Below are 26,775 nucleotides of genomic sequence, written 5' to 3'. Positions count from 1 at the left end.
AGGTTCATGACATAATCATTGCAGGTTAAGAAGGACACCAGCACAGGGTAACAAAGTCAATGTGAGGCCTGGAGGCCAAGTTTGTATCCAAAGTAGATGCACACATTAACATCATACATTTAAAGCACTATGATGCTACATTAAACAGTTATGTCTTCCTCCAGAGAATTATGAGACCTGTAATTTGTTAAGAGTGCTGAGACTTGTTAGGAAACCCCAATCCCCTCCCAGAGCTACAATTCCTAGAGTACCCTAGGAAGAGAGATTGGTTGTGAAACCAGCATAGGAATGTCTATTAATTTCAATGAGTCTATTCTGTGTATGATGTTGGATACATCCACACATTCACTGAGGGGGGGAATAAAAGAGCTGGATATTTATTATTTGTTTCAAAGGGAGCCCAGGATGGCAAACACCTAAGTGGTAAAACAATATGATGAAAACTAAAATATATTTAAAACACTGAAAAACATCTAAAAACATTTACAAGTGTTAAGAACATCTAAAAACATTTGTTTACCCAGGCCTTTTCAATCTGGCATGGTAATATTTTCCCTGTGTGTGGATTTTTCTTATACATGACTGTTATTTGATGGATATTTGAGTTTGTTTTGGCCATTGGTTTAATTCTGTTATTTATCCTTTGCTGTGCATGGTCCTGGACTCTTGTTAGAAGAGGGGCAATCACAAATAAAACAAACAAACAAACAAACAAACAAACAAACAAATAAATGGGGGAGGGGAAATAGAGGGGTTGTTGACCATAAAAAACTCTCATATGTCATCGTCACTGATACCACTCACAAGGTTCCCAAAAATGCACTGCACAAGTGTGCATTTGACAACCTATGAGAGAGAGAAAGGATCAGAATGTGTCTGAGGACAGTCAACATGACATTGCTGATAGCATCCAACTTGCTATGTGTGGCCCATTTCAACACTGCCACGTGGAAAAGAACTATGTCACGTCTAAGGAGTATAGCATGTTACTGAAACATATGTGGGGAATAGTAGGGATTCCACCTTTAAGAAACAGTAGGAGTGCAAAAGGAGCTCGTGTGCAGCTCTCCTCTCATGTGCCTGTACAGTTTCCCCACCTGTCTGATCAGCAGGTCTGAGGCACAGTAGTACAGAGAAGGGTGAAGTCTGCATGGCAAAGACAAGACACAGTCTGCATAGGAAAATGAGTGAGCCCAGTCTATTTCTAGAACATGCACCACTATTTATAGAATATGATGATGACATCACAGTGCTATACGAAGAGACAGATGGATGGATCTGGAAAGTCAAAACTAGCTTTGAATAATCTGTTAGGGCCCTTTCTATTGACATAGGCAGACAAACGAAGCACCTTCAAATTAAAAGAGACTGAATAAAAATAATAGGGTTGTACCAATCCCACACACAACATAAGCAACAGCAACAAGCTGAAGTAAGCAAAAGCTGCAGTCTAACCTCTCTTGCTATGCTGTGTGAGAAAGCTCTGGTTTCATTTTATCAAAATAGCCGTTCTCAGGTCATTGGCTCAGCTGGCAAGGTGCTATGGAATGTTTATGAACATCCCAAATATTCAGAAGCTTAAAAGCTGTCAGCACGCATTCTAGCAGATGTATGGGGCTGTGTGCTACTGGTGGGAAGAGTTCTGCACAGAATAGAATAGGCAGCATTATTAACCAACCAGAAGTAACCAGCTGCTAAACTGTACATGAGTGCTGTGAATGTATGAAAGTGGTATTTGAGTACTGCATGAGAATAGTTTGTGGTATATATGAGAATAGTTTGTGGTATATACCAAGCCAACAAATGAAAGATAATATAAGAAATGTAATTAATTTAATTGAGTACCTGGAAGTAAGGAATGAAAAACAGGTTGCTTTGATCTTTCTAGATGCGGAGAAAGCCTTTGATAATATTTCTTGGTCATTTATTATCAAGGTTTTAGAAAAAATGGAGACAGGTAATTCGTTTCTAGGAGGTATCAATGACACACTGGGCAATAGATATAGGACACAATATAGACTTAAATCTCTGGGAGAAACTTTGGGAAATGGATTTGAATTTTACTGCGTGTTATTTTCTGAAAGAGAACTATTTGAAAATGATTCATAGATGGTATCTAACTCCAAGTAGGCTGGCTAAGATGTATAAAGCAGAATCAAATATGTGTTGGAAATGTAAAGAAATGGAAGGAACTTTTTTTCATATGTGGTGGACATGCAGAAAGGTGAAAGAATATTGGGAAATGATTTATAATGAGTTGAAAAAAATGTTTAAATTTATCTTCCCCAAAAAGCCAGAGTCCTTTTTGTTGGGAATAACTCAGACAGAAATTCCCAGGTGCCATAAAAGTTTATTTATGTGTGCAAAAACAGTGGCTCATGTTCTGTTAGCCCCAAAATGGAAAGTGAGTGAAGTCCCTTGTAAAAAGGATTACCATTTAAGATGTTATAATATGCAGAACTTGCAGGTTTAACTCACAGAAAAAGAGAGCAAGAAGAATGTATATTTAAAGAAGAGTGGGAAATATTTATTGAATATATGAAAAATAAAATAATTGTAGACAGCTGAAAACACTGGCAGCATTAAGTTAAATTCAACAGAGTAAACAATATTTGATTGATGTAAAAGTGGAAAATTGATTTGAATGGTTATAGTAAAATATGCAGTAGAGTATGATATATAATATGAACCATGGAAGGAGAAGGGAAGTCATTGGATATTTTAAAGTTTGTAAAATGTTTAATTTGAAATGTAGAAAAATGAAAACTCAATAAATTGCATATATATTGGTTTGTGGTATATATGAGCTCTGTGTATAAGTGGGTGCATATGTGGAAGGATACTAATGGGGAGTCTGAGACAATGCAAGGGAAATTGGCACAAAGAGGTTCTTACCTACTAAGAAACCACATCTGCAAATTTGTGGAGATTTCTACTTCCAAGGCAATATGGAGTCTGACATATTGAAATCAGTCCAATGTTCCAGCTAGCCTAATATTGTCTTATTTGACTGGCAATTGGATGAGGTCCTGTAAATCAGAGATGCCAGAATGAATCAGAAATAATGAGCTCTAATTTCCCCCTATAACAGGTTTGGCCCTCATTTCATGCAGGTAATAATATATTTAGTAAAAGGAAATATTAGTGAACGGACCTCATACTTATATGGAGAAATTGCTTGCCAAAATGCATATGTAGGGAGAAATGCAAGTGTAAATGCAGACTTATTTTTAAAAAAGAAAATGCGAACGGATGCGAAAATAGGGCAAACTGAACTAAAATGGAAAATGAGAAATAGAAAAACCAAAATTGGCAGATTTGTTCCCATCCCTACAAGTATGGCCCTCCAGTTCCCAGCATGGCCAAAAGTCGGGTCACACATTTCCCATCCTTACCATACACTTAAAATTTCCAATTTGACACAGCCATGTAAGCCATGGTGGGGTTTGGTCGTCACATTACTCTTCATTAGAAACATGGCTTATTTCTAGAGTGCCATCTTTATTCTGCTCAAAATGTGATCTGTTTTCCTCTGAAGTGTGAGGGGACCACAAAGCTTTTAATAACCCCATTCCTCAGGGAAAAGAAAGGTACATTTGCTTAAGTGGATGAAATTATGACTCCAAAGTAATTCATCTCTTCCTTCTGTCTCAAAGAGCAATGTTTGTTCCTGTTGCTCCCCATCACACACACACTTCCTTGTTCCTTCCAAGACCTTGGCTCCTTGTTTAAAGAACTTCAAATCACAACAACATGTGTATTGTTTTGTTCATGTGTGTATAAGAGATGAGGGAACGCAATGTATCCAAACAGTGGGGCAAAGGAGAGCATGTAAAATAATCATGGAATGATGCTTGCATTAACACACACCTCCCCCAGTCTGCTTCCAGGCCTTACAAACATGCATGATTCAGCTGACTTAAGTATTTCTTAGTATTTCAAAGAACCAGTAAGCATATCTTTAACCTCTCCCATTGGAATCAGTGTGGTATAAAAGGGTTTAACTTTAAAATGGATTGTGGCCCTCTGATTCACAGATTTCACAAATCGCAAAGGCTCTTTATGATACTAAAGGTACAATCCTAAGGAGGTGGCTTAACTGCCTTATCCTACGCCCTGGATCAAACCAGCAGGTGAAGTCACAAAAACACTCTAGTCACGTCCCTTCATCTTTTCGGCACTTTCTTCCCTGGCAATTTCTCTTTAATTGGGAACAACAGAGCCTCCAAATATCCTTGTTTTGCAGCGACAGTCCCAGATTTACAGAAGCCATCCTGGTTTCTGATTTGATCCTGGAATGTCCCATTCTTCCTTAGGACATCCCTATTTTCATTGGAGAAATATTGGAGGGTATGGAGTTATGCGGCCTGCAAGCCAGTGAGATAAGTAACTATACAACTATACAGCTATACATCAGAAGGCAGCCCTGAACAGGGATATTGTTTAATTTATATATATATATGTTGGAAGCCACCCAGAGTGGCTGGGACAACCCAGTCAGATGGGTGGGGTATAAAGAATAAAGTGGTGATGGAATATTATGTCCTTATTTTCATTGGAGAAATGTTGGATAGTATGGAACAATGGGAGGGAAATTTGCAGGGGAGATAAAGGCAAATCTTCTGAATTCCTTCATATTTCTTCCCATTTCTGAGTGCACATCAGGGGATTGGGCTGGATCTGGATCCAAGGCATTTTCGAGTTCTCCTGTAACACGCCGTGATACGCACCTTTTTGGCTGTCCAACTTTGGCTGGACCAGGGTGCTAGAGGATCCCTCAGCAGCAAGGAGGGAGAATTCAACAGGAGATCTCCCCCCAGAAAAAAATATGAGAGCAATGCTGGAGAGGGATATCCCTAGATACACCCACCCAACATGAAAATGGCTGGAAATGACTGACATCACTGTGCTTAGCAGACGAGGGCCATGCAGGCCTAACCCAGGATGCAGTGATGAGCATCAACTTGGATGGCTTAAAAAAAGAGGATTAGAGAAATGCATGAAGAAGAAGCTGTAAATGGCTACTAGCCACAATGGCTATGTTCTACCTCCAGTTGCTGGGAATGGCAGGGGGGCTCTTGCCCTCATGTCCAGCTTGTGTGCTTCCCTCAGGCATCTGGTTGGCCACTGTGGGAACAGAATTCTGGACTAGATGGGCCATTGGCCTGAACCAACAAGCTCTTCTTATGTCCAGTCTTCAAAACCCCTGACATACTTCTCCACGTTTCTGAAGAAATTACTTGAAAAAACAAAAGCATTCTTTAGCACACAGATGATTCATTCCTGATATGTGACCAGAGGCAGGAAAAATAGTCTTGTGATGTTGATGTATTTTGCATGAGAGTCCAAAGCTTTCTCGCTCCAGTATAAAATCCAGATCCCTTCTTTGAATTGCTTAAGAGGAGGCCCAGGGGGCCAGAACATTGGGTCTTTTGCATCAGACTCCAGATATCAATCCTTTGAAACTTTTTTTAAAAAAAAAACACTTTGCTTACAGGATAGCTGCAGTGACCACACAGGTCAGAATGGAAAGTGATGCCTTGCTACATCCCTACTGCCACCACCTCTGCTGTTCACGAAAGCGTCAGCCCTGGGGTGGTCTACAAGGATTGCCTTGAGAACCTGTCGTGAAGGAATATGGCATCATAATATTAATTGCTAAAATTAATTGTTCCCAGCATCAGATCGTTGAAGATATACTGACCTGGAGCTTAGTAGTTAGACTTTGATTTTTCATGGGTACAGGGACGCGGGTGGTGCTGTGGTCTAAACCACAGAGCCTAGGGCTTGCTCATCAGAAGGTTGGCAGTTCGAATCCCCGCGACGGGGTGAGCTCCTGTTGCTCGGTCCCAGCTTCTGGCAACCTAGCAGTTCAAAAGCACGTCAAAGTGCAAGTAGATAAATAGGTACCGCTCCAGTGGGAAGGTAAACGGAGTTTCCGTGCACTGCTCTGGTTCGCCAGAAGCGGCTTAGTCATGCTGGCCACATGACCTGGAAGCTGTATGCCGGCTCTCTCAGCCAATAAAGCGAGATGAGGACCACAACCCCAGAGTCGGCCACGACTGGACCTAATGGTCAGGGGTCCCTTTACCTTTTAGCCTTGGGTACAACTTTCTTCAGTGGGTCGAATCTTGAGCTCCATGAAATGAGCTCTGCAACAGCACAGGAAGTGGTGCAGAGTGGCCACAGGAAGAGGGTGAAAATCCACAACAAAAATCCCTCTTCCCAATTCCATTTGCAGAAGCCCTATGCATTTTTCTAAGGCAGGGGTTGAGAACCTGTGTCTCTCCAGATATTGTTGGACACCAACTGCCATAAAGCTCAGGCAACATTGCCAATTTCTTAGAGATTGTGGGAGTTGTAGTGCAGTGACATCTAGGTGGCCACATGCTCCCCAACTCTGATTTGAGTCCAATATGTTAATCCACATTTCATGAAGATATCCTTCCTCCCCACCCCCACCTCCTTCTTAAACATGCCATCTATCCATTTCCTGAATGATTCTGCTTGAAAGAAAATCTATTAATTATTTCCTTGTTTCTTCACTAATGATTTTATTCCCCCCCAGTCAGTCATCTTTTTCCTAAAACTAAAACAGCCTTTGAGAAGCCTTTAAGAACTCCCATCAACTCCAGCAGTATGGCCAACAACACCTGAAAGGCATCCTTATTGGGCTAAAAGTATCCTTAGGTTTAATGTTTATAGATGAATGCAACACATGGAGCTAAAAGTCGTGGCATTGAATAAGCTGTTGTTCAGGTCTCTTTTGTCTCATCTGAACCACCAAGGCCCAAACAGATTCCTTTTCACGAACACTTAACAGATTTACAGGCCTCAGAAATTCCCTCAAGACATGTGGAAAGTTTCTGGAACAAAGCCTATCATTCAGGTAATAACTAGAGAACATCAGACAGACTGTGACCCTGGCATTATTGTAACAGGAGGTTACTGTCAATTCCCTGCATCACTGAGAAGATATCAGTGTATCAACAGCGGCCTTACAGTAGGAACAAGCAGGGCCCTTTAAAATATCCCCTTTCGGCTGATTTATAGGCATTACGGTTTATTTTAGATGAAACACTGGCATTTTATTCCAGTATGATGATGTCCACTAAAGTTCATGGTCAATAACATCAGTGAGCTTCCTAAAAGTGACAACTAGATATTACACCATAAGGCTGGGTAGATCTCTGTTTCTGATGTCTTTCTGAAATGAACATGGGTTTTCTAAGGCAGCAAGCCTTCCAAAGCTAAGAAATCACACTGCATTTTTCATCTGTTGCTTGGTTTATATTTATCTTATTTACAAAAACAAGATAAAATGCAACCATAAATACAGCATGCTAAAAACAACATTAAAGTGTGTGCAAGAGCCTAGGAGAATGAAGATGGACAGTTATTATTGATGATTATTATTTATTAAATTTGCTAGTTGCTGTATCTTGCCCAAGGCAACACAACATAACTTATAACCTCAGGTATTTGGGTGTTAAATCGTTTAGGGATCTAAAGGTAAGTACCAACACTTTGAATTATGCTCAGAAATAGCATGTACAGTGGTGCCCCGCAAGACGAACGCCTCGCAAGATGGAAAACCCGCTAGACGAAAGGGTTTTCCGTTTTGGAGGCTCTTCGCAAAACAAATTTCCCTATGGGCTTGCTTCGCAAGAAAAAATGTCTTGCGAGCTCCTGCGGGTTCCCCCCCTTTTTTCCCCCTTTTCCTAAGCCGCTAAGCCGCTTATCAGCTGATCCACTGATAAGCCGCTTCTCAGCTGATCCGCTAAAAGCTGCTAAACCGCTAGTAGCGCTAATCTGCTAAGCTGTCAATGGGCTTGCTTCGCAAGACGAAGAAACCACTATACGAAGAGCCTCACGGAACGGATTAATTTCGCCTTGCGAGGCACCACTGTATATAAATGCAGTAAATTAAACAATGGTTTTAAAGCAGCCAATCCAAGTTACCAGAGCGTGGGTAACTGTGACCTGGTGCCAAAGAATTTAGGGCTCATCCAGACTTTGTTTTATGCTGCATTTCTCAGTACAGTCCAAGCTCTAAATCACGGGTCGGCAAAGTTTTTGTGGCTTGTGCCGGTTCATGGTCCTGCAGACGCCGCGGTGGGCCGGAATGTGTGTGTGTGTGCACGCATGTGCAAACGCTATTTCCAGCACTCCTTCTGGCACAGAGGAGGAGTGTGCAGCTTCCCATTGACTGCAGGAATTTCCTGCAGCCAATAGGAAGCCAGCCAGCATCACGGAAGGCAGTTCCCACTCTGCTCTACACCGGTTTAGTGCAGCGCACGGGAGCCAACTAAGCGGGTGGCGGGGGTCCATGGGCCTTAGGTTGCCGACCCCTGCTCTAAATCTCCAATTCCAAGCACATTTTCTTCCCCCTGGTGCTTTGCCAGCAAAAACTTGCACTTTAGAGAAACTGGCTCTCCATGGAAAACCCGAATTTAGGGCTGCCATACGTCTGGAATTTCCCAGACATATCTGGTATTAGTGCATTGGAAATAGCGTCCGAGCGGAATTTCCAAAAATCGCTGAAAATGTCCAGGAGAACCCGGGCGTATGGCAACCCTTCTTGTAAGTGTTGGTTTTGGGGGTGAATTTCCTTTAAAAAGTAGCTCAAAAACTTCAACAACTTTTATGTTTGAATTTTCACTTTTTGAAATATGGCAACCATACCCTTTATAGAGTGAGTTTTCCTGAGGAAAGTGATTGAGTGTGTGTGTGTGTGTGTGTGTGAGAGAGAGAGAGAGAGAGAGAGAGAGAGAGAGAGAGAGAGAGAGAGACAGAATCTTGCTTAAATGCTGGCAACAGGCCAGCATCCCTCACTACATGGAGAGCAGCGCTTAGGGGACACACAAAGATCTGCCTTCCAGTCCTTCACTGCCGCTCCCTGCCCCCAGGACCTGCTGCCTTGGTCTGCCTAATGGTAGAGCTGGCCCCATGAGGGTATCATTCCAGGGTATCTTAGTCTTACTGTACATAGTGTCTGAAAGTAAAATCAGGTGAAGATGCCCCTCCCAGAGGTTTTCTTTGTGTGGGATACATGAGTAATGGAGGAAGGTACCTAATCAACAAAATAAACAAAAGTAAGCTATCAGTTTCACATCATGCCTGAGGAGACAAAGAGAAAGCAGTGAGAGGTGTGTAGAAAAAAGCTCCTCTAAACAACCTGATTTGCATAAAAAGCAGAACCAGGAGAGGAGACACAGACAGGCCAAAGGGTAAATACTTAAACAGGTAACTGCTGATTCACTTCAATGGTAGAGAAGCCGCAGGAGTAGAATTCTTGTCCCTCTTCTTGTTAAATTATTATGTTTTAGGCCACAGGGAATCCAATGTGTGTGTGTCAGCTTAGTCACTCTGACTGTGTTTCCAGTTAATGTTCTTTTTCATATAAAGGATTGCTATCTGGTATTTATTATACTGACCTAACCTTTTTTTGTTTTCTTCCCAGGCTTTGGCAGGGAGGAATGTGCACTCATCAGCAATGCTGGCCATGAATTGTTTTTTAAAATGTGCATTTGAATGAATTAACATAGGATTGGGATAGGGGGTGGGGTTTCAGTAGGTTGCCATTTCATAGGCTCCCAATGCTGTAATTCTGGGTGCCACCTTGCTTTACCCAAAATGCAATGCCCTGGATGTTCTTTCAGTCTCTGACACTGTAAGAAAACATGGTGGCAGCCATGTTTTTGTGGTGGGCACTTTTTTTACCCACAAGGCCATGGAAGATTTCATATTGGAGGACCTTACATGGCAGAGGGGGGAGCTTTAGATGGTGGGCACAACCACAGCTGCCCAGAGTGCAGGCCCCAGCAGGTGTTACCAATGGCAATGAGCTAGCAGGTGTCAGAACTGCCAGTGGTTTCTTGGAAGCTGCTGGGAAACCCAGCCAGATGGCGGGGTATAAATAAAAATTATTATTATTATTATTATTATTATTATTATTATTATTATTATTAAAATGTCTTCTTTGAGTCCCATGGCTTTCATAGCCACATCCAAGAAACTGGCAAACAGATGAAGGAAGTCAGAAAGGTTTTTATTTTTATGTATTATTTATTTAATTTCTATACCACCACTCTTCAACAGATGATCAGGTGGCAGTTTTGTAAAAACGTGGATGGTGGGCAGAAGATTTCATAGTAGCAGCTCATTTCTTGATCAGGAAACTGTGGAGCTTCCTGTACCAGGAAGGTATACAGCTCACCATGGGAAGATATGCAAAAGTTCTACCTCAAGCCATGGTAGTGAAGCACCACCCCAGGAAGTGTGGGCACCTGTGCTTCCTGTTATTCCACATCTTCTTCATGTCCAAAGCTCTGCTCATGGGGCAATCCTAATCATGTCTACCAAAGTGCCAAAAGTGTTGTTGGACTATGATCCCTTTCATTCCTGGTCGTTGGCAGGGTGGCCAGTCAGGCTTTGCCAAAATGAGGATTTGCATCAACAAAACGGAGATCAAAAGCGACGGGCAATTTTCTGGTGGCAATTTATATGTATAGCTACAAATTTACAAATAATTACTGTCATTTAAATGGAAATACTATACATCTCACTATAGTGGGGAAGACACCAGGTGACATCTGTGTCTGCTCAGGCTGCTCACCACTTCAAGGCACCTGCTGTCCTTATTTATAGTTCATTCTCTTTAAGCCAGACATGAGCTGGACACCTTCCAATGGACAAGTGTCCCCTGGCAGCCCTTCAAAATAGAGGACCGTTCTTGATAAAGCAAGGCATACGGTCACCCTAACCATTGACCATGCCGGCTGGGGCCATTGGAGTCCAACAAGATCTGAATAGCCATCAGTTCTCCAACCCTGCCCTATACATGTCAGTGGGGCTTAGCCAAAGCTGGTAAGTGGGTTGTAGCCTTAGCCAGATTTTAGCATAGTTCTTCTTTAACACAAGGCAAGGTTACGCACTTCCTAGGCCTAGAACAGGCTTAACACACAACTGCATCAGAAAATGAAAGTAACCACAAGAACAAGCAAAAGGGTGGAGTCTTAGTTCCAACCCACAATAACTAGAGGCAATATTTAACTCTACAGTTACCAATTACTGCATTGAGCCTAACAAAACTTGTAGGCATGGCGAGTAACCATGGACCTTTGATCACAAACTGCACACCCAAATAGCTTAATCTTTATTACCACAACTTGCAGGCATTTGTGTCTGTAAACACCTGCAACATGATGTGTTGTATCGCCTTTCACAAGGCGGCAATGTGTGGGACATAAGGCTTTTCACACAGTCACCCCTGTAACAGGTGGCAGAGGGTGCTTGGAAGATGCTGAGGTGCTTTTGCTGACTCATGCTAGCCAATAGCATTTAATAGCATCCCTCTGATAGGATGAGGGGTTTGCACGTTCATGCCTCTTCAAGGCAAAGTCCACTAAGAGGAGAGTTTCCTGCCAAGGGATACCCTAGGAATAGCCAAGTATAGCTGAATTGATGGACAATTATCAGGAAGGACTGCGGTGCAATGACATCCAGTGTGTACATGCCGTATTTACAGCAGAGTGAGACAAACACATGATTGCATATACACAGAGGAAGCACTGGAGCAAGGTGTAGGTTACACCAGCTTCAAAACTCGCATCTGAATTTAGCCTTCGCTCTGCACACTAGGGCACTGTGTCCTAATATTACAAATACCAAGGTTGACATATAGGGTTTATTAATAGTGTGAGAGGTGTTTATTGCTCAGCAACAGTCAGTAGCAAGGAGGATATGACATGCCAAGGTCTGAGATCTTTGTTGTTATGGAGTCGGCTCACTCCTGTTAATACTTACTTTAGCTCACAGGAGGATCAAGGCCTGAGGAAGCTGGGTTGGAGTAAAATGAGGCAGGGAACCTTTTTAGGATAAGTTTTTTCCACATACAGGAATTCCAGAGTATTCAAGCATCCCTGACAGAAGACCATCTTGCCATTGCTTATAAAACCCTCTAATAAAGGTTCTGAGGTAGTCACTTAAGCAGCTTGCACCATTAGGTTCTTTTTGCTGAATGCTTAGTTCAAATCCATTTTCTTGTAATTCGAACACATTGCTTAACCATCAGGAGCAACAGAAAATAAATTTGCTTAGCCATCTATGTGACAGCCCTTCAGATATTTGAAGGTGGCTATCATATTGTGCCTTAATTGTCTCTCCTCCAGGCTATACATACCCAGTTCCTCCATAGGACTTTGGCTCCAGGCACCAGATTATCAGGTTATTACAGTGGTAAGTACTTAATTCGTTCCGGAGGTCAGTTCTTAACCTGAAACTGTTCTTAACCTGAAGCACCACTTTATCTAATGGGGCCTCCTGCTGCTGCCACACCATCGGAGCACAATTTCTGTTCTCATCCTGAAGCAAAGTTCTTAACCCAAGGTACTATTTCTGGGTTAGCGGAGCCTGTAACCTGAAGCGTATGTAACCTGAGGCGTACGTAACCCGAGGTACCACTGTATAAGTAGTGTGTTTAATATTATTAGTGTTATTTATTGGATTTCTTACCTGCCTTACACCATGTGATTCCAGGTCAGATTACAACAATGTTAAAAGACAACATTAAAAGCCAGTTAAAACAATTTAGCGAGGCCATATCCAGTACTATTATACCACTTTAACAATCATGGCTTCCCCCAAGGAATCCTGGGAACTGTAGTTTATTAAGGATGCTGAGAGTTGATAGGAGATCCATATTCCCCTCTCAGAGCTACAATTCTCAGAGTGCTTTAACAGTTGCTTCCTCTTCCCATATAACACTCTGGACATATGTCCTACTTTACAGGATACAAAAGAGGCATCTTCTCCAGGGAAAGGATATCTGGTCCAAGTCTAGTATAAAGATAAAGAGTCATAAGAAGGTGAGAGCCTTGAATTTCGTAGAACTGAATCCTTCATCTAAGTCATTTATAAAGATGTTGACCAACAACGGACCCAGGACAGAACCCTGCGGCACCCCACTTGTCACTTTTTTCCAGGAGGATGAGCAATAATTAGTGAGCACTCTTTGGGTTCAGTCAGTCAACCAGCTACAAATCCACCTAACAATTACCTCTTCCAGTCCACACTTTACAAGTTTCTCCACAAGAATGTCACAGGGGACTTTATCAAAAGCCTTACTGAAATCAGGATACACTATGTCCACAGCATTCCCCTGATCCGGCAAGCTTGTATGGCATGACTTGTTTTTGAGAAACCCATATTAGGTCTTAGTAATCACAGCAACTTCTTCAAACTGCTGACATACCAACTATTTAATGATCTGTTCTAGAACCTTTCCTGATATCAGTAACAAGCTCACCAGTCAGTAGTTACCTGGGTCTTCTCTCCCATCCCACTGCCACCTTTTTGACGATAGGGACATTTGCCCACCTCCAGTCTGCGGGGACCTCACCTGTTCTCCAAGAATTCTCAAAGATTTTAAACAGAGGCTCTGAGATTACTTCCACAAGCTCCTTTAGCACCATCACCTTTCCTCAGAGATTGAAATTCATTTAAAGTAGTTAGATGTTCCCTTACCACCTCTTTCCCCATCTTCGGCTGCAGCTCCCTCCTTGCATCATTTATTCTGTTACCACCAGGTTGAGTTTGTATAGGGATGAAGAAGACATTTTCTTTTCTTTTCCCGACACTGTTTGTATTTGTCCTTGGTGGCCTTTATATACCTGTCCTATCTTTCCTGTAGGATGCTTTGCAGGGGTGGAGGACAAATTTTTCAATTTCAATGAATGAGTTAAGCTCATAGCTTTCTGTCTCTTGATGAAATCAACCCACTAACCTGTGAATAATGGACAATGAGGGACTCAATGGGTCTTACATCTGAGAAGACATATATAGGGTTACGCCATAAGGCTGGAGTCTCAGGCATGTTTACTTGGGGGTGAACCCCACTGAAATCAGTGGGACTTATTTCTCAGTGAACATGCTTAGGATCACACTGCAAAAAGGCCTTAATTTGAGCGGGGTTCTTTGTATCCCACACTTAAAATATCCAGTGTGCTTTCTGTTCTTGATTCAGTGCAGTCCACTTGTCTTTCAACATTCCACGTGACTTTCCCTAAATATGCAAGTTCAGGGCACAAAAACTGAAACAAGAAGACGGCACACTCCTAGAAGTTGCATCTGTTGGTCTTCTTCTTTCTTTAGTGCATATTATTGTTTTTCAGAAGCTGATTCAACCTTTCTAAAGCAACTTTTCTATGTATTAGTGAAAGTGGTATTTGACAGTTGCATTGTGGTTTGCCGTTGTGTTGCAATGCATATTGTGTAACGTTATGTAACAAATTAACAGAAAGTTCTTGGCCTAGGAGGCAGTATTACTAAATACATATCCAGTAAAAGTGTGTAATAAATCAATTGGTCTTGAAACTGACAAAAAGGCAAGGATTTTTTATTTTTTCTTGTATTGACCATGCTTCAGCTGTTGGAGGATCATGAAGGGCTTTCAAGTTCCTACACCACTTGACTTTTAATAGAAAATGTCAAATTTACAAGTTTAACAGTGCCATCTTCATAGATGTCTTCTTAGAAGTAGGTCCCACAGATTGAAAGGTACTCCCAGTCTGTATTCTCAAGTACAGATAATTCTTTGGTGACCAATGTAACATTTGTAAGCTTCTTTAAATAATATTTTATGTTTTAGCTATTAACTCCAATTAACATTAAACTATTTGTTAACTGGTTTAATCTTCCCTACAAAAATAATAATGAAATATGCACTATTGTTGGCTAACTCTTGTTTTGCTTTGTATTTATGTACTTAAACATTGATTTGGCAGGGGTTTTTTGTTTGTTTTGGTAATGCTGATTTATTCTGCATTTGTTGAAATGTTGATTTTTGTCATTTGAATTTGCTAACATGTTCTGTATTTTTGTATGTTTGTATTTTCAATATTTTGATGTTTTTGAATGCTTGCTGTGAGCTGCTTTGGGCAAAACTCATTGTGGAAAAGCAGCATATAAATAAACTCAACCAATCATTATGCTACAAGTAGTTTAATTTTTTTTTCATTGTGGGTTTTTTTTTTAAAAAAATGTGACCAGTGTAACTGTTTTGCAGCCTCAATAATTCATCTGTAACTTTGATTCCCCCCCCCCCCAAAAAAATATATGGATCAATAATTTGTTTTCCATCTGAGCTAATGTTTCATAGACGAGTCTCAAAATTATGGTAATGTTTATTGGAAACTGTGGGAAATAGGCTCTCTGGTAAATGACCTGGAACCAATGTATCATGACCAATATAACATGTGACAATTCACTGATAGACATCCACGAATAAATAGCTCCAAAGCTAAACCCTCTTGCATTCACAAGTTGCCAGTCAGCATCAAGTCCATGAGGGAAGTTGTAATTCCCAAAGGAATTTATACTTAGCTGCAGGCAACACTCAAATGATTTGCTTCTTTCCAACCAAACATTTGTCATTTTCAGGAAGGCAAATGCCAAAAAAAGTTCCTCTTTTTGAAGATGACTTCATGTTAATGAATATAATATTGCATCACCCAGTCCACTTTTTAAAAAAAATTCCCAGTCTTAAACCCCAAAATAACAAAGTTGCCAACTGACACTAGTAGTTCACTGGTTGTTTCTGCTTCTGCACTTTCATTCAACATAATCACATTTCTCCTAGGGACATTATTCCCCATGGTTGTAGCATTTATCTTAAATTATGTTGAAATTCATTAATGCTTTGTATTCCAAGGTTGCCTTCAACATTTCACAGGCAAGAGACCTTCAGTTCCTGAGGTGAAATTTCAAGATCAGGGGTCAGGAAACTCCAGAACACGGCCCAGTCTTGCCCTGACAGGCTTCCATAATCGGGCCATGAGGCCATTTTGAGCAAACCATAGCCACCCAACCTGCAACTGATGTCATACAGGTGTGTGACCAAAAGAGTGGGGCTTGTCCAGCTTCCAAAGTGCCAAGAGCCTGACAACCAGCTGGTTGTCGGAGACTTTGAAGCACTGCCCGAAGTGGGAAAACCAGTTTAAAATCCAACATGAAGTCCTCTGGCCACGATTTTACCTCACTTTTGTCTCTAGACACCCAAACATTGTAACCTTTCCTCAAAGGGGAACTGCTCCAACTTCATGTTAATTTCAGTTGCAGCTTTGACATTTTTATTTTCCCATTATGTGTTGTAAGCAGTTTTTAAAGATCTCTGAAAGAAAGGCATGGTGTCCATGTTTTAATAAAATGGAACCCTGAACCAGCTGGAACACCCATCCAACGGCCCCGAAGAATCATCTCACCTGCAGTTAACCAAAGATTGTGATGCAACTGTATTTTCTGAAAGCCCAAACTCATTCTTGCTGAGGATATGTACTTCAGGAAATCACTAGGTGATTGATAAACTTAGTTGCGAATGCCATGAAAAGACTGGCATCTGTGGCATAGGTTCATATGAAAGAGCCTTCAATAAAGTCCACCACAACTAGCTTGCACAGATAAACAGCAGTCGTATGAAAATGCTAGGTTGTTAGGTCTTCCAGCAACCTCTGTGTTCATTAGAGCCTTCTGAGTGGACATCTTACTTTCTGACTGAACTGTTTGCTAGTACAGTGGTACCTCGGTTTTCGAATGTAATCACTTCCAGTAGACCGTTAAGACTTCTGAAACATTGGAAAACCAAGGTGCAAAGGGCCGTCTGCAAACTCAATAGAGAAAATTGGGGGGGACTCAACGAAAGCCATTTGACTTCAAAGGTGCGTTCGAAAACGGAAGCATTTAATTCCAGGTTTTCGGCATTTGAAAACAAAAACGTTCGACTTCCGAGACGTCCGAAAACCGAGGTACCACTGTATATAGGAATATTTGGATATCTTAAGAGCACAAGTAGGGAGCATTGAAAGCACACAGTGGTACCTCGGGTTAAGTACATTATTCGTTCCGGAGGTCCGTTCTTAACCTGAGACTGTTCTTAACCTGAAGCACCACTTTAGCTAATGGGGCCTCCTGCTGCTGCTGCGCTGCCGGAGCCCGATTTCTGTTCTTATCCTGAAGCAAAGTTCTTAACCCGAGGTACTATTTCTGGGTTAGCGGAGTCTGTAACCTGAAGCGTATGTAACCTGAAGCGTATGTAACCCGAGGTACCACTGTATTGGTATTCTGCCCATAGATCAAAGAGGGCTGTTTTGTGGCCTTAGGTCACTACATAAGACAATTTTGATCCCCTATGACAGTTGAGATCCTGGCCATTCCTGTGCATTTTTCATTTAACCATTAATTAATTGGCTACTTGTTACCTCCCAACCTCACATATACTCTCGATTTTCCTTTGACTGGGCTACAGTGTATGGATTGTCCTGGCATGCCCAGAGTGTTGATTCTGTACATTGCTTTTTCTCGCAATGCACTTTCACAGCTATACAAGCCCTTCCCCCCGTGACCCCCTGCCCACAGCCGATTAGCAAAATCAGTTCAAAAACACCAGCAGAAAAAAAAGATGCAAAAGAAGTTTGGGAAAATAAACCAAGTGAGAATTAAATTCTTTATTACAAAAAAAGCCATAGATGGTGGTTTTTTTAAAGATATATTTGTTATTTTTTTGTCTAAAAATAAATATTTCATATGGAATCTTGAGATTAGCCAGTGTGGCAAATGTATTCTTTTCTTGCCACATTACAGATAAACAGTAGCACCAATAAATAAAATGATAGTAAATTTTTCTATATTTCTGGGGCGCAGGAGCGGGTTACATATATAAAAATCGTAGTGTCTATTTATTCCGAATCACACATATACATAAACATATATATATATATATATACACACACATACATATAACCAAATATATATATAATATGTAGATGTATAACCCTTGCCTCAAAAGGAATGTGTAGGGGGAGGGTGTTAAGAGATATTAATTAAATAACTGATCATGCTACTGACTCTGTCAACAACTGGGGAGAGATTGGATGGAGCAGAAGAGTTAAAAATTTATACATAACAGTACAAAAAAAGAGGTACGGCTTATAAATAGTAAAATTAAATATTAACAAAGAATACTGAAAAATACCTAGTTTAAATTATTATTTTTAATTTCTAATTTTTAAAAAGGGATATTAAACAAGTATATAGAACAATGTTTGTCACCTTGCACAGCATGTATACATTTCAGCTGTGTGCGTGTGTGTGCACGCACAAGCACACACACACCCCTGCACGCACACACACACTCACACATACACCACACTTGCTATTGGGTAGAAGGGAATTTCATAGTGGTTAATCATCAAACTTGCAACAAGTTGATTTTTTGCTTGTCTTGAAACAGACAGGCATTTGGCAGCATTCTCACACAGACCAAATGTAACTTGATTTTTTAAAAACCCAAACTTCTGAAACTGAGCACCAGGCAATTGGAAGAAAGCTTCCATACACACACACACACACACACACGGTGGGCACATGGTTCTAGACCTCTGCATTCACAGCCATCCACCACTGAATTAGGAAACAGGTCTGCAATGTGAAATGGATGGCCAGCGCTAAGTGCTGAATTTCTTGGGGGGTGGGATCCAGAACCTACAGCTACCCCAATGCAAGGGAAGAAGTTTGGATTCATTCCGCCCACTCACCGAGCCAATCAGAGCTGGCCTTACTACCTTTTGAGCAGCCAGGCAGCCACAGGTCCATGCATGCAGCATCACTCAGGTGCGCGTGCACACATACACACTGAACACCAATGTATTTTACATAAATTAAATAGGAATAGGTTTTCAAAGGCAACAATGCTGCTTCAAATCTCAAAGAGTCTGCACCACCTGCACCTGCTTAGAAGGCAGCAGAAGCCGCCCACAACGTCACAGGTGCTGGGTTCAATCCGACTGGGGGAGGGGGGAACGGAAGTGCTGCCCTTCCAGGATCAAACCAAGTGCAGGAGCACCAGTTCCACTCACCCACCATGTAAATTTCATCTAGAACTAATGAGCGAGGGGGGAAAGGCTACCAGTGGATTGTATCCATGTTGCACTTGCCAAGTCATCAATATGGCCCTATTATCATCAGCACTCATTTGCTGGCCAAGGCCAGGGTGCATTTGGGCAAGTCAACAAACTTCAGATATTTAAAGTACATTGCTGCCAGCTCCTTTCCAGATCAGAATGTTTACTTAATACCTAGTGGTTTGGTGTGCTTTGGTGTTTATAGTGTTTTATCTTGCAAAGGCACTGAGCATTATAGCCTGATCTCACAAGAGCACTTAGGCATCCGTTACTCAAAATTTGTGCATTATATCTAGGTGACTAGCCCAAGCTTCTGTGTTGTAATGCAGTCCCCATACCAGTGTTACAATGGAACAACTCTTGCCAGTTTTAAGAGTTGCAAAGCTTTTTTCTACTTTCCCAAGGGTTGTGCACACATGGTCCCGCAAATCGCAGGCAATGCACATTTATAGTGGCTGTTGACTGGGCCTGATTTTACAAACACACACACACACACACACACCTTTAATTCAACAGCCTTCCCCAACCTAGCTGAGTTAGTTGTAATCCCAAAAAAACTTAGTTGTAGTAAAAACAACAGTAACCACTGGAAAGCACCAGGTTGGGAAAGCTGTGCTAAAGGGAGTTAAACGATACTGCCAACATCTAGAGAGCCTGAATATATTAGCCACTCTAGGGTGCTACCAACTTTAACCAGGTTCCACATAAGAATGTTCTGAACCTTGTAGTGCAGAAGCATGATGAATGGGGTCAATTTGAGGCTATCTTTGTCACATCAAGCCAAGTCATACAAGTGTTTTCTGAACAATTCAACACTGAAAATTCAAGATTCTACATGGCACATTGCTCAAGGTTATTGGGGAAGGAAAATTTAAGATGGGCACCCCCAAAGTCCAGATGAGAGTTTACTTCAGGCAAATAAACTCATTATGAATTATCCAACGTTTGGTGGCGAATGCTTCATAAGTCTCTTGTTAAATAAGTTTCTGTTGCAACGGAACACGTTTTCAAATAAACAAGACCGTGTATTGGTAGGATAGGCAACATTACGCCACCAGCATGATGGTGGAAAGGAATAAAGTTACAAAACTCCAGCATAGCACAAGATGTCTTGGCACATTCATGTTACAACAGATTGAGAATAGTAATGAATTCACAAAACGAGAAGTAATCTCTCATCGGATACTGCCCAGCAGGCTGTAAATGCCACTTTCCAGTTTTGAACCTGTATATTTGTGTGCATATACTCCCCACACAGACACACACTCACCCCCCGCCCCAATCTATTGTACATATATACTTCAGATTAATATCCCTTTCCAGAGATGTTCCATAAGCATCTTCAATGGCAGCTCTGTGCATAAGGATGGCAGACAGCACTGCTCAACTGCCTGGCTATATATTCTTGCTTCCATGTACTGCCAAGCCCCTATATCCTTGATTTAAGTAGCAAAGAGAGGTTGCAAGATTGTAGATCCCAGCAACGCCTGCTCAAGTTGACAAGCACCAGCCACTGACAAGCACCGTTAAGGCCAGAACATAGATCCAGGGCAAGGTTCCTGCAGCAAAGTCAATTCGACAACATACACCAGTGTCCCATCAAAACAGGCAGGTTGCAAGACAAGTTGGGGCAGATCGTTTTGGAGAGGAGGGAGAGGGAAGTTGACCGAATCCTCAGACCTAGTGGCTAGAGTCACTTCCTTGACCTTTTGACCCATAATATTCCAAGGCCCCATCTTTGGAATCCCCTGCCACCTCCTCTCTGGTGCCAATGTCTCTCCATACAAGACAGGGCCTGGGGAACTGAGCTTGGTGGAGCAGCATGCTTAACAGAGTCAGCAAGAGTATGAAGATTACACTGAGCGCTTTTGGCTGAAGTCCAGTCATCGTTTCTTTCTTACGCCCCAAGTAGCCCACTTGTGTCCACAGCAGTTGAATATATCCAGTGAAGACACCAATAATGTTAGCAATGTTTTTTCTCTCTCTTAAAACTCAGAATATATATGTATATCTATATTTACAAACATATATATTTTTATTCGTGTGAAACGGGAGTCCCAAAACATACCACTCCAGTCTCCCTGGCTCTATTATTTAGCAGCATGAGAAGGAAAGTCTCTATAGAAAACCAGTTCAAAACCAAAAGGTGAATCTTGTGAGGGTCCTCGGGGAATGTTCCTTCCGGAGTCCATCGTCCGTACTCAAAAGTGCTGTGCTCTACTGATCCTTCATTTTAGTGTTCATTTGGATTAGTGTTTTTTGACCAGGCGAGATATCAGGCTCCAGAAACCAAGGCTCTCTTCCCCCACTCCTTTTCTTCTCTGCTGCTCACCGTCTCGGTTTTTCACATCTGTTGAAGAGAGTGGGTGGGGAGAAGAGGTTATGGTTAACTGAAGTAACTTAGGTGTGGGATTCTCTGAGGTGATGAAGGCAGTGGTAGGGGAAGAGGAGAACTACAGAGCTACTAGAAGAACAGCCAGTCCCATTGTTTCCCCACATAAATCCATACAAAGCAGGTGAGGTGGGTGACTTGAAATTTGTCTTAAAAGAGCAATTTTTTAAGAAAAAAATTAAAACACCACTGCGTTTCCATGTGATCCCTGCTCCCAAATAATGACAGAAAACTACTTTCCTCTCCAAACTGTTATACCTCCTTGCACGTCGCAACTCACACACACACAAATTATCCCCTCCCAATCTAGATTGTTTTTTGTTTTGTTTTTTTATGTGGGGGTGCAGCCAAACAAAGCCGTGAGTGTCTCACGCAGGCAAAAGGGAAACAAAAAATATATATTGTTTGTCATTCCACTCTTTGCCAAGAGACAGTGGTTAGTGCCTGAACACAGCAGCAACAGTTTGTGGCAGAAGCAGGAAGAAGATGAATTTGCTGTGCCCTTTTAAGGTCCAGATTTCATAACTCGGTCGGAATGAAAGTTCATCTGAAGCAGCTTTCCACACTCACACAGATATGAGGTTGCCAGCCCCAACGAGTACAGCCTCTCCTCCCACCCGATGCACTGACAAGACACTCTGAAAATCAGCATTTCACCCTGGCACAGGGGGGAACCTAACCATGGGGTGAATAATTTCCAAATCCTAGAGCATTTTCCTTCCTCCTTTGAGAAACCTTCTGAGCCTTAAGCTTCTAGCAAGGATGGTTTTCCAAAGCTGCTCTTTGGAAAGTTTGAGGAAAAACTATAAAGGTCAAGGGCAAGAAGATGCCTGGTTTCTCTCCAGGGACTACTTCTGCAGGGTGAACTGTAACCCAAGAAGAGCTGGCTCCCTTCTTTCTGCAGCAAAAGGCATCCACACTCAGGTTACAACCCCTCACAAGATTCCCCTGCATAGAGAGCAGTGTCTCTCAAACTCCTCCACTAACAGAGAATGGAGCTTCCTGGCCAATCATATAAAAAAGCCCAACGGTATCCAGCTCAATATCTGCAAGCACACATGGTCGACTGCGGATATTGTAGGTCAGTCTTCACCAATCTAGTGTCTTCCAGATGTTTCTGACTACAGCTGCAACTCTGCAGAGTCCCAGCAAGTCCAAAGCATCTGCAAGGCACCAAATGGACAAAGCTACTGTAGAACCACATGTGCTATTCTCAGAGAACTAAATGGACTCCTGCCCTTCTAGCCTTGGCTGCAGGGGACCCTTTCTATCGAGGCAGAAATGCTCGTTTCCCAAACGTAAGAACAGGGTGTATGAAACCTCTAGGCGACAAGAAGCTCTGGGATCTTTGTGAAGGGTTGGGTGGTATTTGTGGTTACAAAGTGGATACAGAGATGATGACATCTTGTATGCACTCAGTCAGACTTTGAGGTGGTGCATATCATTGGCTTGTGGCATTGCTTCTCTGCCTATTCTAGTCCACGCAAGTCACTCTTCCAATTACACCACAGATGGAAGGACTCAGTCCTAAGGTGGACTACCGCTGCAAGCCTTAATAAAGATTTTAAAGAGCTTGTCTAGTTACACTTCAGTTCTCCTTACAGCCCTGTGTCTGGAGCAAAAGGGACTTCTGTTATGATCCAATAGCCTATATCCTATTATACAAGCACTTGCATCAAAGGCACCGAGCCCTTTCCCCTGGTTTCCAGCAGCATGAAATGAGCCATCTTGCTAGCCAAGGAGCACGTTCTATCTTAACACCGCCCTGTCTTGTTGTCATTCCAGCCCAGCCCTACCATAACACAGAAAGCTTGTGACATGAGACTCATAATAGCCCTGTCCTTTTCCCTATCCATGTCAAGCAGGGGAAAGGAGGGATCATAGAACATTGGCAACAGAAACCAGCAGGAAGCAAACTTTCTCTTGCTCTTTCTCAACTTGAGAGTGTTTGTGTGTTTGTGTGAGCTGCACGCACGTGTGTGTGTGTGTGTGTGTGTGTGTGTGCCCATATGTTTGTGGGTATTTTCTCTCTCTTTCATTCTTCAGGACACAAACCTGCAAGTGCGCTCGTTTAACTCAAGCTGCCTCGACTTGCAACGTGAGTCTGTGAATTTGCAGGAACATTTACAGGTCTGGGGATCTTGTTTGAACAAGTGCTTTCTCCTTTCTGAGCAAGGTTCACAGTGACTGCAAAAAGGCAAAAGGAAAGAGGTCTAAGCTACAGCGCTTTAGCGGAAAGAAATTTACACATGCAACACCCTAAACATTGAAGCAATCCCTGCCCCCAACCCCCACTCGCTCAGCACTGCTCATTCAGAACACTGCTGGCTGGCAGACAGTCCCAAAGGCGTTCCAACACTTACTTGCAACAGCTTAAAGAGAAAGAAACCGGCTCTCTGCAGCTGCACAATTCACAAATCCTGCATTAGTCCAATTGGCCAAGGTAAAAATGGCGAGAGCCTCCTCATGTTAACAGAGGTCCCCAAAACAAGAGTGAAAACATGTTAAATACCCAGTGGCAGCTCCTCCTACAAAGAAAGTCTTGCTAATGTCAACTGGGGCAACAGCTATACCAAAACGTGGAGAGGAGAGGAGACAGTCTCCTAGATTCAGCTGTTTTGTGCATGGGGGCCTTAATAATAATAATAATAATAATAATAATAATAATAATAATAATAATTTCCCCCTTAGGGATTGAATCAAAATAGCTCCTTTTCAAATCCCTTTCCTGCTCCAGAACTGCCACCAGATTATTAGCAATGCAGGATTCTGTGAATTGAAGAGAGAGAGAGAGTAAAAGAGGAACCACCAATATCCAGAAGAGAGAGAGAGAGAGAGAGAGAGAGAGAGAGCGCTCCTCATGTGTTTCCCAGAGTCCTCTAGCTCCTCACTGGTTAGTGTTACCATCAGATCACACACAGAGACATAAACATGCATGAATGGCAAGCACCAAGCCCTTGTTGCCAGCCTCATTAACAATGACAGCCTTAAAGGGAAAGCTGAAATTAAGGGAAGTGAGGAGATGGGAAATCACACAGGGGGAATTGCAGGGTGCAGCAACAGTGAAGCAAATAAGCCTGCCTGTCCCTTCATGTTGTTGTGCCTTCAGAAGAGAAAGAGTAATCCCAAGCAAGAAGAAGAATCGCTCCTCCTTTTATGCCTCTGCGTCAGACGTGCCAAAGCTGCTACGCTACCACCACCAGTGAGGCCACCCCAGCTCTCCACGAAGGAGTGATTTGGAGAAGTGGGTGGGGAATTGTCTCCCTTCTGTTGTAATTAGGTGTATCGCAAGCAGGTGTTTTGATTTGAGGGGTGATGGGAAGAAATGGGAAAGGGGCAGAGTCTACAAGCACATGATGCAAACGTACAAGTTTTGTGGTTTATACCGGCCTCTCTTGCGCTTTCTCTTTTGACCCTTCCCCTTTCCTCGCTTTGATTTTCTGGAAGAAAAACAAAACAAAAAAAAAGCAGAAAGAAAGAAAAGAGAAGGAAGGAGGAAGAGAAGAAGCGGGAAGGAAACAGGGAGGGAGGACAGGAAATGGGGGAGGAACTGCCCTGTGGGCTTGGGCGAACAGGAAGCCCAGGAAGAAGAGAAGGCTGAAAAGCCTTTAGCTCAAGGTTTCTTTTTTGCCACCTCTTACTCTAGCCCCCTTCACACCACCAGCACAACCCCTGTCAGGGCTACGGAGCTGAACCATGGCAGACCCAACAGGGTCTCAGCATGCAACCCTGCCACTGGCCCAAGAGATGGGAGGAGCTACTTCTCCCCACTTGGCAGAGGGGCTTGCTGAAAGAGGCCTGGAAACTACCTGTGCCCAAATGAAATGCACTATTCACCATCAGCTGGTAAGAGACAGTGCAGACAGGCATCCTTGATAAAGCATTTGCGCCTTGCCCAGCATATGTCTGGATTATTCTGACACACAGAACTTCTGACCTCAGAAATCCAGTTTGAAGTAAAATTATAAGAGTGGAATTCAAAGTAGCACTAAGGAGACCACCCATCTTTGCCCCTATTCTGTGGGTTGATTTGGCGGGCACAGAAGGAAGGAAGCCCCATTGCATTAGCTGGACTTCTTGTGTTGGCTCCCGCTAGCCCAACTATTTAGTTGAACTCAGCCCTAAGTGGTGCTCAAAAGTAGGCAGGCAGCAAATGGAACTGCTGACTAAAATCTCAACCTCAGTCCCTTTGGCCTTACTCTGGAGACCATGAACTCTGGGTCCATTTGAACCTAGCATGCTGTTCCACAGCAAAGCAGCCAGTTCTGCTATCGCTTTGCTGCTGGGGTCATCCACAAAGACTGAAGCCATAACTGATGCTGGCAGGTGAACAACGATGCAAGAAGAGGAGTCCCAATCCAAAGAACCGGCTGCTGAACTTCTCTTGCCTCTCAATCCCTGCTGGGACCAAAGACCTGCCAAACAGCCTATTTCTAAATGAAGAGATGGTGAAGTAAAGCCTCAACCTAGCTAGCACTCTTTGGGTTATGGCCCAGTCCTGCCAGAGAATTTGGAGCCACCTTCCTGTAGCTAAAATAAGACTGATAACCTGCTAATATGGGAACTCAATATGGGAAGCTGCCTTATAGCAAGCCAGACCACTCAGTATTTATTATGCTGATTAGTAATGGCTCTCCAGGGTTTCAGGCAGTCATGTTTCCCAACCCTACCTGGAGATGCCCAAGACTGAACTTCAAACCCTTTGGGTACAAAGCTTATGCTTCCCTGCTGAGTTACAGCCCTTCCAAATGTTTGTTGATAATGTGAATTGATTGAGATCCGCAGGAATGCTCAGCTCCAACCCCATGACCCAGGTGGATGTCTGGGGAACCCTGATTCCCTGTGTTAGCAGCAGATCAAGGGAGAGGTGCACACAGAAAGAAGCAAGAGCATTTTGAGAGGGTTCCTACATCTCGCTCCCAAGTTCCACCTCCTTCCCTCCCACAGGTAAGTCCACATCAATGGGATGGGAAGAAGAGGCGGGCTGTGGGGGTAACTGGCTGCATCTTTCCCGGGACTTGTTCAAGCCTGTTGGTTGGCACCAGTTTCTCTTTTCCTTACTACAGGCAGAGTAAGCACCCCCAGATCGCGGCTAGAGCTACAAACAAGACAGAGGGAGTGGTGCCTGCTTGAGGAAAACCTTTCCACAATGCTTGACTTTGTGAAGGACACACTCCCCAGGAGGAAAGCAAAACCAACAGCATCAAGCGCAAGAGGAATTTCAGCTTAACTCAAAACAGAGTGCCCCATGTTCTGCGAAATTTGCAAAGTGAAGCAAGCCACCTGAAGTTCAGCCAAAGGTGAGGAGTGGAAGTTTCAGCAGAAGGTGAGAGGACTTTGGCTACACGAGCATTTTCTCTCCATCGCAGCAGCACACCCTGATCTCTTTCAGCCACTCCATTGAACAAGATATTCCAGAAAGAACAA

At 42.7% G+C, this 26,775-nt stretch overlaps 1 protein-coding gene across 5 annotated transcripts in view; it reads right to left on the bottom strand.

Moving 5' to 3' along the window:
* Positions 1-18,029: 18,029 nt before the first annotated feature.
* The window catches only part of VEGFA (vascular endothelial growth factor A), a 29,446-nt gene continuing 20,700 nt past the window's right edge, over positions 18,030-26,775 (bottom strand). Inside the window, exons 6-8 of one of the 5 annotated variants that reach the window (XM_081856095.1) lie at positions 24,739-24,788; positions 23,404-23,535; positions 18,030-21,306 (exon numbers count right to left, since the gene is read on the bottom strand). In XM_081856095.1, coding sequence (XP_081712221.1) covers positions 23,420-23,535; positions 24,739-24,788 — 166 coding nt within the window. In that variant the 3' untranslated portion in view covers positions 18,030-21,306; positions 23,404-23,419. Of the gene's footprint in view, positions 21,307-23,403; positions 23,536-24,716; positions 24,789-26,775 lie in introns of all 5 variants that reach the window. The other 4 variants (XM_081856093.1, XM_081856094.1, XM_081856097.1 and 1 more) reach the window with 4 other exon arrangements.

This window comes from Podarcis erhardii, assembly GCF_964252035.2.
Source record: "Podarcis erhardii genome assembly, chromosome: 3".
Classification (NCBI taxonomy): Eukaryota; Metazoa; Chordata; class Lepidosauria; order Squamata; family Lacertidae; genus Podarcis; species Podarcis erhardii.
Note: the sequence above shows the minus strand (reverse complement) of the source record. Positions and strands in the feature narration are given on the sequence as shown.